At 42.1% G+C, this 19,268-nt stretch overlaps 1 protein-coding gene across 1 annotated transcript in view; it reads right to left on the bottom strand.

The window, feature by feature from the left end:
- SCAPER (S-phase cyclin A associated protein in the ER) overlaps positions 1-16,810 on the bottom strand; it is a 346,678-nt gene extending 329,868 nt beyond the window's left edge. The window contains exons 1-2 of the mRNA XM_077827620.1: positions 16,691-16,810; positions 12,447-12,522 (exon numbers count right to left, since the gene is read on the bottom strand). Of these exons, the coding sequence (XP_077683746.1) occupies positions 12,447-12,522; positions 16,691-16,746 (132 nt within the window). The 5' untranslated portion in view covers positions 16,747-16,810. The remainder of the gene's footprint in view (positions 1-12,446; positions 12,523-16,690) is intronic.
- Between the last annotated feature and the right edge of the window lie 2,458 nt (positions 16,811-19,268).

The following is a 19,268-nucleotide window of genomic DNA, read 5'->3' as shown; positions in this document are numbered from 1 at the left end:
AAGGGACATATGACTCTTTAGCACATCTGGCATGTAAATAACTTGCAACACCGGCTACAACAGTGTCATGTGAGCGTCTGTTCTCACTTTCAGATGACATTGTAAACAAGAAGCAGGCAGCATTACCTCCTGCAAATGTAAACAAACACGTTTGTCTGAGCGATTGGCTGAACAAGAAGTAGGACTGAGTGGACTTTTAGGTTCTAAAGTTCTACGTTGTTTTATTTTTGAATGTTGTTTTTTTGTACATAATTCTACATTTCTAAATTCAATTTTCATGATAAAGAGGTTGCACTACAGTACTTGTATTAGGTGAATTGAAAAATACTATTTCTTTTGTTTTTTGCAGTGCAGATATTTGTCATCAAAAATAAATATAAAGTGAGCACTGTACACTTTGTATTCTGTGTTGTAATTGAAATCAATATATTTGAAAATTAGAAAACATCCAACAATATTTAAATAAATGGTATTCTATTATTGTTTAACCATGCGATTAATCACGATTAATTTTTTTAATCACTTGACAGCCCTACTTTTTACTCTGCTCCAGCAGAAGCACTTAGAAGTATTCTCAGAGACTGGCTTACATTACTGATCTAGGGATTTATAAACCGTCAGTACAACATGCAGTAAGGAACGATGCCCAAAGCTTACACAACCAAGCGATGCACAAACAACTGGTCAGGAGCCTGAGGGCCATAACAAATTCTCATAAAATGATAGTCTTCTCTCTTTTTTTTTTTCCTCTCCAAGTGATGTTATATGTCTTGTCAACACAAAAAGTTGCACCCGTTTAACATACATCTCATTTTAAATCAGTGTCGTTAAACTGTTGCAAATCCCTATATGAACACTTATTTCAGTTTGAGTGGTTTAGTTCGATTTAAATTAAACCAATTTCTAACCAAATTAAATATATGCCAAATAAATAAGCCAAAATAAGAGGGTTCATAAAGCCTTTGGCACTGATTTAGCTAAATCAGTTTAAAATCATGGCTTTAGTTAAAGCAGTGCACTTTCCTGTATGAATAATCCCAAATTGAGGAAAGTAGTGGGCTGTCTTGCAGAACTTTGATCATCTCAGCATTCAGATTTACTCTGAAAAACGTTTACAAAAAACTTGTCCTATAGTTTTTCTTTAAAATTATTATTTCAACATCTTTAAAAACAAATAGAAAACAGCAGAAAAACAACATGCCCTGGTCTTTTATTGACCATAAAACAACCAGATATTGTGTCTTTTCTGAATATGATAACCTGTGACTTTGAAAGAACTTCTCTGATATGAAACCACATATAAAATATTAGCCAATAACCAGACAACAGTAAAGAAATATATTCTTGGGATGCTTTCTAAAAGTAAGATCTCTTTTTAAAATGGAGACCAGTTAAGTGAAATTTGGACTAAGTATGAGCAAGAAATCAATTCCCTCCTTGAAAGAAAAAATGTTATCATTATGAACTCAACAAACAGTTTAAGAGATTAAGTTTCAGGTTAGCAAGTGATTATTTTGATCCCCCTAGTCTTGAGACCACCAAATGATATTCCAAGACAAAGCTGCACAAGTAGCTAGCTAGAGGCTTACTCCTGAAATTACTACAAAAAGATGTCTATATTAATATTACCCATCATTTTTGCCCTTTACATAACTAACACATGTTCCATGCCCCAAAAAGCTTGCAAGCTAACTAAGACAAGATAAACAAGAACAGAACCTTGTGGAACACCAGCCAGAGAACAGGAAATCCTTAAATGAGATGCTGAAGGTATAGTCAGCAAAACAGGAGAACCAGGAGAGTACAGTCACAAAGGAAAGAGGAGAGTGTGATCATAGGATTAGAAGGGACCGCAAGGGTCATCTAATCTAATCCCCTGAAAAGATGCAGGATTTGTTGTGTTTAAATCACTGTGTTAAAGGCAGTACTGGACATCAAGACATTGATTACTTCATTCTAGATGAACAGCAGGGGCTTATTCACCCTATAGTAAGGACTATTTCAGCTGATGGATAAAATCTGGGGCCCAAAGCCCAGTATATATACATTATTGAAATACTCATGTTTTAACCATTCCTGACACTGCTGGAGTTACAATCATCAGTTAACTACAAATTCGCTAACCCCTTACATATTAGGTAGTTATTATTAGGTCTGTGCTATTTCCTTGCAACCCTATCTTCCTTATTTCATTGTAAATAGATAATATGCACTGAGGTATGAGGTATTACAGGGGTTCTCTACTTCATTAACATTCTCTGTATATGTGTACTAAGACATTTCTCTAATCAAGACGAGACAGTCAATTTCATCCATCTTGCACTGTCAAGCAAAACTTAGCCATGGTCCCTGAAACATTCCGTACCTTGGGGGAGCGTCCTGGAACCCCCATATTCCTCATTTATACATGAATGTGATCTTGCATATAAAGCATGCCTTGTAAGGTAACAGGGGAAAGGTTATGATCCACTGAAAGTCATTTCTCTATCCATATATGCATATGAAGTTATGAGAATTGTGTTGTATGGTTGTCATTAAAACATGCTGTAAACTGGGGAATCAGCCAGATATTAGCTCCCCAGAGGCAACAGCAAGGAAAGTAACCAACACCCCAGCAGGGTATCAATCAACCCATCAGCAACCATTGTCCAGCAAGGGAGCTACAATGCAATGACTCACCTGCATGAGGCCACACCAGGGGAACTGCTCAACCTTGCTGGGAGACTCAGCAATGCCCCAACATGCTGGATTTGGGTTTTCCAAGCACATGGACTGAGGGTATAAAACAGTCAGAATGGCCATGTTGGCCTTTTCTCCTGCCCCAACCTATGCTGCAAGCAACTAAGGGCACGTCTTCACTAGCAACGTTAAAGCGCTGTCCAAAAAGAGAACAAGACTCCAACAGAGGAGATTGGCCCAGGTTTAAGAAACAAACCTGTATACTAAGGACTGCAATATCCAGTGGGGTGAGAAAAACTGTTTAATCTAGATGTTGCCCAGTCTAATAGGGTTGAGAGTTTAGACTGCATGCTTATATTTTATTTCTTTTGGTAACTAACTCTGACTTTTTGCCTATCACTTAAAATCTATCTTTTTTAGTCAAATTTGTTTTACTGTTTATTTTTGCTCATCTTGAGCAGTGCAACATGGTATATTCCTGGTACAGTGCTGGGAGCCAGGTAGGATTAGGCTGGTGCCTTTCTCTGTGTGATTCATGAGTGGCTCTGGGAGCATTCATGCAATGTAACTGGGTGTGGGACTCCACATGCTGTTGTGCTGAGTGATCACAGAGCCTGGAGGGGCTTGCTGCTGGTCACTAACAAGGCATTGTGAGAGACAGCCCAGGCTGGGGAGAGTTAAGGGGGCTCAGAGATCCCACAGTCCCAAGCTGCACCCCAGGGGGATCCTGCACAGTCCCAGCCATGGTAAGATAGAATAACATTCCAAATTAATGGACTGCATAACAGTCAGATGTGCTGATCTGTTGATGAGAGAGTATGAGGTCACGATTAAGGTTTTGCATAAGAGCACGAATTGGATGAAGCTGGGGAACATATTGGTTTTGGGTATCTGTTAAAGACAGAGGAAATGCTTTATGGAATATCAGAGTCAATTACTGACAACATTGTAGGTGATGGCAAAGGTGGCAAGAAATGCTGGAGGCCTTTTCTGTAACTTATTTGCATTCTTAAGGTTTTGGGTGATGGAGGTATGTCCTGTTGCAACTTTAATTATCACTAAATACATTTTTAATGTGGTAATACATGTTGTTTTACTTTCAACAGAAAAAAGACACATCACATGTACAGAAACAAAAGGCTATTAGTATGAGAAACAGAAAACCTAAACTTTGAGGCAGGGAAACAGCAAAAATTGAACTGTATCTTCCCACTCTCCGCCCACTGCGCGCACACACTGAAAATCTGAGGAGCAATTTCCACTCTCTCCTCAGTTACGGTCTAAGCATTTCTTGCAAGCTGCTCAGCATTCTCAACTCCCATTGACTTCAACTGGAATTGAGGTTGCACAGTATCCATGGGAAGATTCCTCACTGTTAATAGTCTAGAGGATTTCCTGCATCACATCACTGATAAAAAACAGACCTGTGGAGCTGAGCTTTTTAAAATTGTACTGTTCTTCAGGATTGGAAAAAATACTGCAAAAAGGCTTAGAATTGTAAACAGTGCCATTCCTGTTGTTTGTAAAACTTTGGCAAATTGCTACATCAGATTAAAAAGGTACTTAAAATATTTGTTGAAAGTCTCTTGTTGCAAAGTGTTCTTTAAAGGTTCTTGAACAGCAGACTCTGGCACATAATAGAGATGTCTTAAATCTCTATTAAAAATATAATTTCTTAGCATTCCCTCAAGACAATATAAAAGTAATACATAAAAAAAGAAACTGGTCTCAGAAACTCTTTCATAGCCTATATACTCCCAGAAAATAATGTTTTTTCTTCCCTGCCCAACCCACAATGCTTGGCGGTTTCATGATAAAGAATTTATCTTCTGGGAGATCACACAGAGTTGTGAACTCCTTTTTAGTGATCTGAAAGTGTCCTATGCTATAAATCACTGATGACACTCATTTATGGTAAATGTCAAATTGAGGTGGACCATAATGGAATGCAGCCAACAGACATTAACAGAAGTGCATGAAATTAAACAAAAAATATGAATTTACATGTAGAGTTTAAATTTACATCTTGGTTACATACATTTATTTTATGGAGGGCAAATTCAAATATCAAACCCATTTAAAAATAGAATCTCTCTTTGATCTATTTCTTAAAAATACAGTTGAAAGCCGATGTAAATAATTACAGTATGGTAACATTCGCAAAAAGAAAAGGAGTACTTGTGGCACCTTAGAGACTAACCAATTTATTTGAGCATAAGCTTTCGTGAGCTACAGCTCATGCTCACTTAACATTGTATCAGTTGCTTAACTTTACAATTTCCATGTGCTGATAAAAGTTGTGCAACTCTTGTATGCTCAGGATTTACCTGAATTTGCCAAATTAGTCCAGTAAAACACATCTTCAGGTAAAATATCTTGTTCCTGATCTTCACTAACAGCATTGGCGGGGGGGGGGATATGGGGTTGAGATTATTTTATTTTGTTTTCACTTTGAGAAAAGCATTTATTACTCTTTAAAAGAGCAGTTTTATCCTTTAATTAAATGAGATGCAGGTACCAAACTTAGATTTCTAGTTTTAGGATTTCCAGTATTACAACTTGCTATGGTAAATATGATTTAAACTAATCAGAATTATAGAGTATCAAACAGAATTATACATATCAAACTTTTATAATTAACTTGTGTTCTCTTTTAAAGATAACACCTAATAGTATAAAAGAAGTGTCAGATATGAAACTAACATTATGCCCTCCATTCAGTTACACATGCACTACTGAACTCATAAAGATAAATGCAATACCTTTTTAACAAATGTTTTATTTGATAAACTACCCTACCAACAGACCATCTTTGCAGAATTAAATTTAACAGTAAAGAACTAGACTTTGAGAATGTCATAATTAACTGACATATTCTGACACTTCTTTTTTTTTATTTCCCTCTTATATTTCAAAAACATCATTTACAAATCTATTAATTTGGTTACTTTGAGAATGCTACGTCATTGCAAAATTTCACTATGAAAAATACTTATATTGCTCTTGAAGATACATTAACTGGGATTAAAACAGGCTGCTCAAAGAAATAAAGGTAAAATATACATACAGAATAGAAGCAGAGTTTGTATGCAGATTTGTTTTCCATCATCATTAATTATGATAAACTTGTACCACAAAATTTCTCGATGTCCCTTTTAATGCTTAGCAAAAATGTTCTCCAATATTAACAAAAACAGATCTTCATGTAACTAACCAACTTGTCCAGGAATTGCCAACTTGTTCAGCATTAGCTTTCCAACCCAGAGATCACTTAAAGCCAACTGTTAATAAGGTCGGAAGGTGTTATAAATTAGTTGTTGCTAACCAGGTCTTTGTTCAGGCAACTCCTTATCATTGGCAAGTCCCTCTAAGCACTGAAAATGTTGACACTGGCAACACACACCTGTATTATGGTTACATACTAAGGCCTTATCTACACTGGCAAGTTGCTGTGCAGTACAGCAGCTTTCTGCATTGTAACTCCTGAGTGGTACACACTACCAAGCTACTTAGTGCACAGAAACTGCAGTTGCAGCGCTGTAAAAAAAAAAACACCCTGATGAGAGGCGTACAGCTTTCTGCACTAGGGCTACAGTGCCGCGGTGCCAGTGTAGACACACTCGTCAATTACAGCACTGTGATTGGCCTCCAGGAGGTGTCCCACAATGCCTGTTCTGCCTCTCTGGTCATCGGTTTGAACTCAACTGCCCAGCCCTCAGGTGACTAACCATGAGCCCCACCCCTTAAATTCCTTGGGAATTTTGAAAGTCCCCTTCCTGTTTGCTTGGTGACGCATGCAGTGGTCTCAGCGCATCTTTCCAAGTGACCATGCCTGCTCCACACACCAGGCGATTCCCTGCTTGGAGCAATGCCAAGCTGCTGGACCTCATCAGCATTTGGGGAGAGGAGGTTGTCTAGTTCCAGCTGTAGGAATTATAATACCTACGGACAGAGTTCACGATGCATGACAGAAAGGGGCCATAATTGAGACACACTGCATTGCAGGGTCAAAGTGAAGGAGCTGTGGAACGCCTACCACAGACATGGGAGGCAAACCGCTGCTGCACCCACGAGCTGCCAGTTCTACAAAGAGCTGGACATGATACTCGGTGGTGACCTCATCTCCAATGAGAAGGCCATTGTGGATACTTCGGTGACTCGCATGCCAGTCGAGAGTGGACCGAGCCAGGAGGAGGAAATCTGGGAGGAGGATGTGGAGGGCGACTTAGAGGCAGAGGACAACTCTGAAGTCAGAGATGCATGCAGCCAGGAGCTCTTCTCTGCCTCGGAAGACCCTAGCCAGTCACAGCTGTCGGAGCTTGGCGAAGCGGAAACAGGAGAAAAGACCCCTGGCAAGTGGCTTTGATTTTGGGAATCACTGAAGTGAGTTGTTGGGGGCAGGAGAGTTGCAGAAATCAGGCTTGTCTCTGTATGATGCGCGTACCACCACATGCCTAGGCTGAGCAGCAGAACAAGGTGTTGATTGACTCCCTCACTTCATGGGAATCTCCCTCAGAGATCTCCAGGAAACTCTCATGGAGATACTGGACAATCCACTGCTGCGGGTTCTTTGGCAGAGCTGCTTTATTTCTTGCCCCATTAACGGCAACTTTCCCATGCCACTGTGCCATCACAGGGAGGGGAGGGGGTGAGCATTGCAGCACACAGGTAAGCTGCGTAAGGGCCAGGGTAGAAGCCGCAGTCTTGGAGAAGACCCTCCCTTGATTCCCTGCTCACCCTCAGCGGCAAGATATCTTCCATAATTAACACAGCCTGTGGAAAATGTGGGGACAGGCATGATTATCAGGCCCCCCCTTACTGTGCTGGCTCTCCCTAAGAGCCATGCGCCCAGTGTACAGTACGGTCCTGGAACACTGATTTCCCCTACCCCTGCAGTTACTCACTATTTTGGGGGTCTTGTGGCTCATGTGTGCTTGCCTGGGGTCAATCAGTTAGTAATAGGTATGTGAATAGTGGCTGTGTTTTAAATCACTGAATCAGTGGTCTGTGTGTTGCAAACAATACCGCTTCTGTAAAATGTTGCATTTTGGCTTTACAGATATGACCTTGGGAGCCCAGCCTCGCTCTTTGTTATCGCTGGCTGAACGGCTGCGCAGAATTAGAAAGCAGCCATGAAAAACTGAAGAAGACTTTCTGCGTGATGTGATGATGCACCCCGCGGCAGAAAAACAAGAATTGAAGAAGTGGCGGGACAGCGAGAAGAGCGACCAAAAGGAGAACGTGGCACGCCAGAACAAAGCCATGGAGCGGCTCTTAAATGTTATGGAGGGCCAACCGGACACGCTCCAGGTGCTATGAGCACTGCAAACCGAGCAGCTCTGTGCCCGCCCTCCCCTGCACCTGCTGTCGCAAAACTCTTTCCCATGTGCCCCCCCCCCAGACACCACCAGCACATTCTTATCAACCTCCTGGCTCCAGTCTGTATCCGCTACATTCCACTCCTCCCCCGTCACAGTCCAGCGCTGCAGACTCCCAGTACTCACTGCACTCAACACCCGTCCCTCTGCAGTTTAGCCCTGCTGAAGTACAGTACCCGCTGCACTGTACTCCAAAGGAGAAGGCTGGGTATGATACCTGGACATACACAAATCTTTAACCGTCCCGGGCCCCCACCTCCTCCTGGGACCCTCCCTTCCCCCATCCCCCTCAGTGCTGATGTGTCTTTATGTCTCTCTCCCTCCTCCGGTCGTTGTTTTTTAATAAAAGAATTCAGTTGGTTTGAAAGCAATCTTCATTCCATTAATTGAAAGCAAACAGAGCCATGCAAAGCAACAGGCTATTTTCTTAAACCTTCATAGTGCATCGTCTGCACCACTCACAATCACCTCCTAGCATTAAAAGCACTGCACTCCCAAGCATAGCAACAAATATTACAGGTTTTCAGCTTCAAATTGCTGCCTCAAAGCATCCCTGATCCTTATGGGCCCACGTTGTGCCCCTCTAATAACCTTTGTCTCTGGCTGTTCAAATTCAGCCTCCAGGCGCTTACCTCCGCACTCCAGCCCTGAGTGAAGCTTTCACCCTTCTTTTCACAAATATTATGGAGCATACAGCACGCGGCTATACGCACAGGAATATTGTCATCAGCCAGGTCCAGCCTACCATATAGGCAATGCCAGCAGGCCTTTAAATGGCCAGAAGCACACTCAACAGTCATTCTTGCACTTTCTCAGACTGTTGTTGAACCATCCTTGCTGCTGTCAAGGTGCCCCATGTATGGCTTCATAAACCATGGCACTAAGGGGAAGGCAGGGTCTCCCAGGATCACAGTGGGCATTTCAACTTCCCCTACAGTGATCTGGTCTGGGAAGAAAGTCCCTGCCTGCAGCTTCCTGAACCAGTCAGTGTTCCAAAAGATGCGTGAGTCATGTACCTTTCCAGACCAGCCTGCGTTAATGTCCGTGAAACGCCCACAGTGATCCACAAGCGCCAGGAGACTGATGAAGAAATACCCCTTCCAATTAATGTACTCAGTGGCTAGGTGGTCTGGTGTCAGAATTGGAATACATGTACATCTATCGCCCCTCCACAGTTAGGGAAGCCCATCTGTGCAAAGCCATCCACAATATCACACACGTTGCCCAGAGTCACAGTCTTTCGGAGCAGGATGCAATTAATGGCCCTGCACATGTCTGTCAACACAAGTCCAACGGTCAACTTTCCCACCCAAACTGGTTAGCAACCGATCGGTAGCAGTCTGGAGTAGCCAGCTTCCACAGTGCAATCACCATGCACTTCTCCAATGGCAGGGCAGCTCTCATTCTTATGTCCTTGCACCGCAGGGCTGAGGAGAGCTCATCACACAGTCCCATGAATGTGGCTTTCCTCATCCAAAAGTTCTGCAGCCACTGCTTGTCATCCCAGACGTGCATGACAATGTGATCCCACCACTCAGTGCTTGTTTCCCAAGCCCAAAAGTGGCGTTCCACTGTGGTCAGCACCTCCGTGAATGCCACAAGCAATCTCATGCCGTACCTATTACGCGTGGCAAGATCAATGTCAAACTGCTCTTGCCTTTGTAGTTTAAGAAATAACTCCACTGCCACTTGTGATGTGTTAGTGAGAGCGAGCAGCATATTGGTCCACAGTGCGGGATCCATTCCTGCAGACCAAAGAGGCAGAGCAGAGCGTACAGTACACAAACCGTTGAAAGATGGCGCCAAATGCGGACAGAAGCACAGGGATGGTTGGGACGCGAAGCTATGCATCACGGAGCATTGGGACAGGACCCAGGATGCCCCACGACCCCCTCCGCCTTCCCACAACTCTTAGCAGCAAAAGAGGAAGAGATGCTCTGGTGGGATAGCTGCGCAGAGTGCATCACTCCGAATACCACTGCAAGTGCCACAAGTGTGAACACGCTATTGTGCAGGCAGCTGACAGTGTGAACACATAAGAGTGGTTTCCCTTCAGCGCTCTCTGAGCAACGCTGTAACTGCCAGCGCTGAACTCTGCCAGTGTGGACATACCCTAAAACTCTGCACAATTACAGTACAAACCAAACAACGACGTAGTTTGTGACAAGGCAGGCAAAATCTTACTAAGACTCAAATGTAACTACCAACATTTTGTGATTTAGTTTGATACTCTTAAAAATGCTTCTAATATATATGTAAAATTAAATAAAAAAATATATTAAAAGAATTTTAAGGTTACAAAGTCAAGCATTCAAAAAAGTTAGGAAATGTCAAACTTAAGGTTTCCTGAGCAACCTTGATCTAGCCCCCTTGTGAGTATACATTAAGATAAAGACTTTAATTACGTGATCACATACTATATTTTTCAGAAGACCCCTGCTTCATTCAAGGCAAAGCAGGAATGGTGTTCACTGAATGGGCAGCTATTCAATATTTCTTCTTATCCTCTTCATACAATGCAGAGCCCAAGGCCTAATTTATCACACATCAGCCAAACCCTGAACTGAATATATGAATCACTAAATTTCTTATGGGCTTTTCTACGGTGCGCTCAACAAAGTACCTGAGGGGTCACAGACATGAATGGATCTGTCTTCACACCATTATCACAAGGTGGCACTATTAGCCCCACTTTACAGATGGAGAATAGAGGGACAGAGACATTCAGGTCAAAACTCACAAAAACTTAAAGGAAACCTGCACAACGCCTTAAAAAAAATAAGCCTTGGAGCTTAAATTCATAACTTTGTTATAATAAACCTTAAATTCAGTGTCTTTATTAGGCCCATCATTGTCTAACCATCTACAACCCACTAACTCTCTTTTATCTTACGGTGGCAGAGGTGTTAACTGCCACCTATCTCTCCCAAACCTGAGGAAGAGCGGTGGGTAAACTCAAAAGCTTGTCTTTTTCACCAGCTGAAGTTGGTCCAATAAAAGATATTACCTCACACATCTTGTCTCTCTAATATCCTGAGACCAACACGGCTACAACACTAAAAACATCCACTAATTTTGGGTGCCGAAATTGAGACGCCCAGGGCCTGATTTCGCTGTACTTAGCATTTGTATGGCACTTTTTACAGTAAGTTCAAAGCACAGCTCTAGTCAACTTCAAATTGCAGTTGTGAGCACTCAGCACTTCTGCAAGTCTTGTCCCAGGTGTCTCAAGTTCAGCAACTTGAAAATTAGGAACAACAAATTAATGGCAACTTATAAAAAATTTGGTTAAAGTGATTTGCCAAGCATTGCATAAGAACTCTGGCAGAAGTAGGGATAGAATTTTCAGCCAAGTGACACTATATTTTTTCTACCTGCAGTCCCCAACTGCATTCACTGTACACCTTCCAAATTCAAATTGTATGGCAATCTTAATTCTGGCATTTACTGACTTTTGAGTTCTTGACTTTGCAACCTGAATGTTCCTTTACTGTAGATTTTTTAAAGGTCATTTCCTAATTTTTTTTAAAAAGCAAACTAAAAAAAAAAAATCCACCATGTGGAATCATATTGACCCCCTATGTGGGTCATCAGCAGTGTTTAATCCACAGCCCAGACTTCTACAATGTGAGCTGAGTAATTGATAATAGTAGTCTGTTAGCCTTTATGAAGGCTAGCCAGTAGAGCAAGGGTTCCCAAATTTGATTCACGGCATGTTCAGGCTAAGCCCCTGACAGGCCGTGAACCTGAGGATGCTCTGGTAAACAAAGCGTCTTGCAGCCCGCCAGGGGCTTACCCTGAACAAGCCGTGAACCAAGTTTGGGAACCCCTACACTAGCAGGTTTCACATCTATTTGCTCCAGGAAAGGAATGCTGAAATTCAAGAATTCTGGTTTCAATTCCAGGTTCAATATGGGAGGGTGCTGTAGTGGCTATTAAAAAACAAACAAAAAACTATCCCTCTCCTCCCTCTGCAGCCCATCTGTCTCCTCTGTTTCTACCCACTATCACCTGTGCTCCTGTCTCTGTACATTCTGCTCCTATTCTCCATGTGCTGTTTTGCTATCACCACTCAGAACATAATAGAGAAATGGCTGCTTGATACAGTACTAAGGGACCTCTTTCCCTTTCCGCACACAGGACATATCTACACTATAAACTTAAGTAGACCTATGTTAGGTCAACTTACAGCCACTGCAATAATTACTGTGGTGGTTGACACGCACACTACCCTCCTTTTGTCAGAGGTGCGCATCCTCACCAGGAGCACTTCCACTGATTTAAGGCCGGGGTGGGGGGAAGATGGGCTGAGAGTTGCAAACAAACTACAATATTTATTTTTGGTCAAGAAAAATCTTAAAACACTGTTGAACTGCATGAGTGACTTACCATCATGTTATAACTCTCTGCTACATCAACAGTCTCACTTATCACATTTTTGGCTGACCCCATGGAGTTTTCATACCTGTGTTAAAATAAATGTAACTAGTCATTAACTTTATTTTGTGCCATATATATATTTAAAAAACTATGTTCTAACTTTAATGCTACACATAAATATTTCATCATCTTTGGAAGAGTTAGAAAATGAAGTAGCATTTACATCATGCATGCCAGTTTAAATCTATAGGTACAACTATCATCTAAATGCCTTATCAAACGTTTAAAAGGATTTTTTATTAAAAGATAGCTAAACATCTGGCAGAAAAATCAAAGGGTTAACAGAGGGAATCCATAGCAAAGTTTAAATCTCCATGCAGATATATTAATAATGCCATAAAGTATATGTAAATTGATTCAAATCAACTGTATTGGGAAATATGTTCCTAATATAACAGGAAAATACAAATGATGGAAATCTAAAACCTTTTTAGAAGAGGTAATATTTTGGTCCAGGACTTCCCATCTGCCTCATTAGAGGCATCTCAATTGAAATAAAGAGATCTAGGTTACAAATAAAACAGCAATTTCAAACTAGTCTACATCAGTTTTTTGTTTTTTCTTTTGGTTACACTTCTAAGAAGGGTATGCCCTTTGTGTATTCCACAGTTTTGGAAAATAGCATATTATTCCTTTATGGCATGATCCTGCAGGGCTCTTTCATTCTTGCTGTCCCACTAAAGTGAATGATTTACATCAGTGGTCTTTATAAAGCATTTATTTAAAAGGGCTTCACTGAATTTCTTTACTTGCTTTAGGAAGGTACACACATTATCTTTTAATAAATGAGGTTTTATTAAATATTTCTTAAAGCCAGCTTCACAGTAAATCTACATGTGCTTTCACTCTTTACATTGCGAAGAATCTTTGGCAGATTATGACAAAATCCAATTTTAGGTTTTTATTGTCATGATATTTGAAAGTTGTAAATGTATTTCATCTATGTAGTCATATGATAATGACTCCCTCTATGATGTTAACAGACAAAATGTTAAATTTTCAAAACTGTCTCTTTGACATGCACCTCCTCTGAAGCATCTGGTACTGACCACTGTTAGAACAGGATTCTAAATTAGGGGCCTTGCGTCTGACCCAGTGCAACAATTCCTATGCATCACTGTTAAATGGCAGTACTGTACCTTTTTTTAAGCTACAGTTGTGCCATTCCCCTGCTTTCTGACTGGTACGTCAAACTTTCCACATCTTGAACCCCATGTTATGTTTGTATAAGTTTCAGTGTATACACTGTATACTCAAACAGATATTTAAAACATGGGCAAGTCATGTAGGCTTTTAAAATAACCATCAGGTAACTGCTAGATTCTTTCTTTCATTTTACTCTCCATTATCTGAAATACATTCTTTTTAAAAAAAATCTAGGGTTTTTTTCCCCTGTGCTGATTTTATTTTTGTGATTTGGAAAACACTGAAACAATCTGCCTCTGTTTGAGGATAAGTGAAATTAACATGGTTGTTTTTGTTTAAAAAAAACAAACACTTGATTTGTCAAAATAAAATGTGCTTGTGCATCAACATTATTTAAAAGATCAGCACATGTCAGAAGCATGACACCCACAATAACATGGAGCAACACAGAGAAATAAAAAATATGGCAAAACAAGGGATGAAGAAGGGGAAGGAACCCTCAACACTGTAAGTATTCAGAAAATGACTTTACACCTTAAAGTAAGTTAGGCTGAAGATAATCCCCTCACCCCATCCCCCATATCAAATTAAAAAAATTTAAATTAGATGAAATTTGGGCCTTCGGAAATTTTACAATACTGTGTCGCTTTGAATTTTGGCAATCACTTAAGGACAAGAGACCCTGATATCAAGAACCTGTAACAGCCGTTTCCAATCACTGCCATGTACATCAGTATCTATTATGCTGTACTGCCCGTTTCACAGAATCATAGAACTGGAAGGGACTTCAAGAGGTCATCTAGTCCAGTCCCCTGCACTCAAGGCAGGATTAAGTATTACCAGACCATCCCTGACAGGTGTTTGTCCAACCTGCTCTTAAAAATCCCCAATGATGGAGATTCCACAACCCCCCTAGGCAATTTATTCCAGTGCTTAACCACCCTGAAAGTTAGGAAGTTTTTCCTAATGTTCAACCTAAAACGCCCTTGCTGCAATTTAAGCCCTTTGCTTCTTGTCCTATCCTCAGAGGTTAAGAAGAACAATTTTTCTCCCTCTTCCTTGTAACAACCTTTTATATACTTGAAAACTGTTATCATGTCCCCTCTCAATCTTCTCTTCTCCAGACTAAACAAACCAAAATTTTTCAATCTTCCCTCATAGGTCATGTTTTCTAAACCTTTAATCATTTTTATTGCTCTTCTCTGGACTCTCTCCAATTTGTCCACATCCTTCCTGAAATGTGGCGCCCAGAACTGGACAGAATACTCCAGTTGAGGCCTAATCAGCGCAGAGTAGAGCGGAAGAATTACTTCTCATGTCTTGCTTATAATACTCCTGCTAATAATACATCCCAGAATGATGTTTGCTTTTTTTTTTTTTTGCAACAGCGTTACACTGCTGACTAATATTTAGCTTGTGATCTAGTATGACCCCCAGATCCCTTTCTGCAGTACTCCTTCCTAGGCAGTCATTTCCCATTTTGTATGTGTGCAACTGACTGATCCTTCCTAAATAGAATACTTTGCATTTGTCCTTATTGAATTTCATCCTATTTACTTCAGACCATTTCTCCAGTTTGTCCAGACCATTTTGAATTTTAATCTTATCCTCCAAAGCACTTGCAAACCCCCCCCCAGCTTGGTATTGTCTGCAAACTTTATAAGCTTACTCTCTATGCCATTATCTAAATCAGTGATGAAGATACAGCTACAGAAATTCTGTTCAATAACTCTTCTTGCTGTCGTTACCTATTAAAAAGTGACAGTATCAATTTAGAACCTAATCAGCTAAAGTTTTAAGTAGTTTCCAATAATACTCTTGCTCAAGTCCCTCCTGCCAGTTTTTGAGATTTTACAATCAAATTCTCCTTTCTCCCTTATCTGTGTGTAGGTCTTTCACAAAAACAAAAAGACGAGACATAGGCAGAAACAGGGAAAATTACTATACATAAAATGCTATCAAATACATAAAGGAATCTTCCTCCTCTCTCTTTCATGAATAATAATCTCAGGTGTTCCTTGTAACTCTAGTAAGAAAAAAAACAGAAGTATTCATTTTAAATTTACTGCACCCCTTTAACTATAAGCCTCAGCTGGTAACGGTATGCCAGAACTGGTGTGCACTGAACCACCACAGAGTTTAGGCTGATCACAAGCCTGGGACTTGGATCAACTCCTAAATTACAGCAGCTGTTCTAAAGATGTTCTTGGAGGGTTAGACTGAATTCCCACATGATCCTGTAAGAGTTCAGGGTGGCTCCAGACTGGAGCCTCCAGTCCTGCTTAACACCTCTAAAGTCTTCTGGTCGATAACTGGGTTCCAGCTGCCCTCTGAACAAAACTAATCACGTTTACCTGATGCCACTGGTAGGTATTTAGATGCCGTTTGCGCAAGTGGGTAAAGTATTTTTTCCGAAGCCCAAACAACCGAGCAAAGTTCGCTTCAGGGTAAGTGCTAAGCAAAGGGGGTCCCAAGCACAGAGCAGAGCTCTCTCTCCTCCACACTCAGGAGCCCCCCAACACAGCCCAGCCTCCAGCCATGCGAGGGACCGCTGCGCGGGAGCGGGGCTTTGGGGAGGGCCCCTGGTAGAGGAAAAAGAACAGGAGGACTTGTGGCACCTTAGAGACTAACAAATTTATTTGAGCAAAAGCTTTCATGAGCTACAGCTCACTTCACTGGATGCATTCACTGGAAAAAACTGGTAGAGGAGTTTATAGAGCGGGCCCGCTTTCGGGGAAAGCCTCCCTTCCCCTCCCTGCGTACAGGGGCCCCACAGCAGCCTATGCGCGGCAGCCCCACGCACCCTCCCAGCAGCAGAGCCAGGTGTCAGCTGTCAGCAACCCCTTGTTTGTCGGACCCCGCAGGTGCTGCCGCCAGCGCGAGGGAGGGAGGCCCATCCCCCGCGCCCCGCCCGCCTTGATGGAGAGAGGCAGCCGGCTCCGGCAAAGGAACCGGGCCGGCCAGCCGCCATCTTGTTATCACCCCCGGGCTTAGCAAGTCGCCCCTCCCCTTTACTCCGCGGAGCGCAATAAGCGACCCACACTTACATTCTCCTCTTTGCTGCGTTGTCCCGCCTGCGCGCGTCCCGCCGAGCTGATGTCATCTCATCCCGCCAGGGGCCGGTGCAGAGTCAGCAAGGGCCTCCCGTCGCGGCTTGTCGGAACATGCCGGAGCCGCCTGCGCGTGCTCAGTACGAGCCGGCGAAGGCGCTGCCCTACGTCTGCCCGTAGTTCGTTGCTACCAGTACCTGCTTGGAGGGCGGGGGTGCGGGGGAAATGGTTAGGGTTTATGCAGGAGGCAAAAGAAATCCAGAGCAGGGGAGGAGCAGATAGGCAGCACTGGGGACAAGATGCCGGAGATGCGGTTAAGAAAGGGCAAATGGACTCTGATGGAAGAGTGGCAGAGGGGGGAGGAACCCTGGCATAGAGAGCGGCAGGGTAGATGAAAGGTACCACAAATGGGTTGATCTACTGTCATTGCCAGAATGGAGTGCGGGCTGTAGAGGGACTTGTGTGGTACATCTCAGCCCTTCCCTCCCTTCCACGCACACACTGTAGCCCAATGCCTAAATAATAATAATACCTAGCTCTTAAATAGTGCTTTTCATCTGTAGATTTCAAAGCAATAGACAAAGGAACTAAGCATTGCCATCCCTGTTTTATAGATGGGGAAACTGAGGCACAGGGAGGGGACATGACTTGCAGCTCTCCTCAGTCAGAAATGGTGTATTACGTACACAGGGTTTTTAGGCCTCGGGTGTGATCTCGCACCTATAGGAGTGACAGAATCTTCCATTTTCCCCATCCGTGAGGAAACTGAAGGCAGGGAAAAAATAGTGAAATGTATTTGTATTAATTCATGCATAATAATAATAAGGTTTATTATCACTAGGTACAATGTAGTTGTCTCAGAGTGTCACACAGGACCAGTGTGGTAGTGTGGGGACACAAAAGAGTGACAATAAAATACTGTTTTAAATGCACTCTCCATATCCCATGGCCACATGTGTCCTCCACATTGCCACAACTGACAACAGCCATGTCTGTATGCTTCCAGTCTGCCATGCCTGAGCACAGCCGTGTCTATTTGCCTTTCCTATTGCAATGCCTGAGCATGGCCATGTCTGTCCACTCCCTCATTGCCATGCCTGAGCACACCCATGACCTACATCTGTATGCTCTCTCTGCCCTTGCCCTCAACTGTCATGTCTGCATTCCCTGTGTCATGTGTACTCCTTGTACACAGTAGGTTGCAAGGCTGCCTGCTACTAGCAGGTCAGCCTTCTGTACCGGATTTGGACTGACTACAGAACTTCCATCAGGGAGATACTAAGAGACGTATTCTCTTTCAGACACTTTAATGCACTGCCAGGTACAGCTGCTACCAGCTCAAGTAAGCTATGTCACACATGATCCCACCTTGTGGTTCAACTTTATAATATGGTTTTAGCATTCCATCATGCCACTCAGCCATGCCTTCTTAAAGCCACATCTGTTCATTGCCCCCTTACACACCTTTGCACAGCCATGTTACCATGTCCCCAGCACAGTGATGTCTGTGCGTTCCTCCCCGCCACACCTGAGCATAGTTATGTCTTTACACTACACCATTGTCATGCCTGACATGCCACATCTGCATGCTTCCTTCTGCCATGCCTCAGTGCAGTCATAGCTGTGTGTTATCTCTACTGCCACACCTGGGTGTGGCCACACATGTGCGCTGTCCCCAATACCCTACAACTGAAAACAACCATGTTTCTGTGTTCTTCCTCATCCCCTCTGCCACACCCCAAAATGGCTGTGTTTTGTATGCTGCCACATCTCAGTTCCTCTGCCTCTGTACACTCCTCCCTAGTATCTTGCCTGAGCATGTGATACCAAATACTACCATTCTGATTTGATATATAGTACCAGTAACTGATATCAAATCAGAATGGTGGTAGTGTATAACCAGTTCATCCAGGTGTAAATGGCTATACTAAGTGTAAAGCAGTGGAAAATCACGTCTGTAGTGTCTTAAATTTCAAAAACACTCTTGAATCCTTCGTAATGAAGGGTGTTATAAATCATTTAGAACGACACTCAGAATGCAATGTAAATGATACTCAGTAAATTATCACTATCTTGAAATCCATATACTTCATATTTGAACAGTATAAGACTATACTCTTTATAATTATCACAGAATTGTTGCTCAGTTTACATTATTCTGACAGTGAAATAATACAAAATGATATGCATAATAGAAAATAACAGAAAATCAAGGTACATTAATTGTTAGCTGAAAAGCAGCAAAATTAAAATTTAGAAATGTCAACGTTCTAGTAAAAAAAACCAGATAGAACAGACAATGTTACCTGTTTGAGATTATTGTTAAGCATTCCATTGGCTTCGTTGCTGGGAATCTGCTGTCATGCTAACAATTAAATAGAAACAGATTCAGGTTTGCAAAGCACTCAGAGAACAAAAGAAACTAGAGGTTAAGCACAGTTATTAGAAAGCGAGGCAAAAAAAAATCCAACACAGTCAAAAATCTGTTTGGAACACAACTTCCCAAAAAGAATTTCTTTGCAATTAAAAGAGCAGCTCCAAATAATGAAACCATAGGGTGGGGAAAATATATCAT

Source organism: Eretmochelys imbricata, chromosome 10, assembly GCF_965152235.1.
Source record: "Eretmochelys imbricata isolate rEreImb1 chromosome 10, rEreImb1.hap1, whole genome shotgun sequence".
NCBI lineage: Eukaryota > Metazoa > Chordata > Testudines > Cheloniidae > Eretmochelys > Eretmochelys imbricata.
The sequence above is the reverse complement of the archived record's forward strand: the minus strand, read 5'-3'. Positions and strand labels throughout refer to the sequence as shown.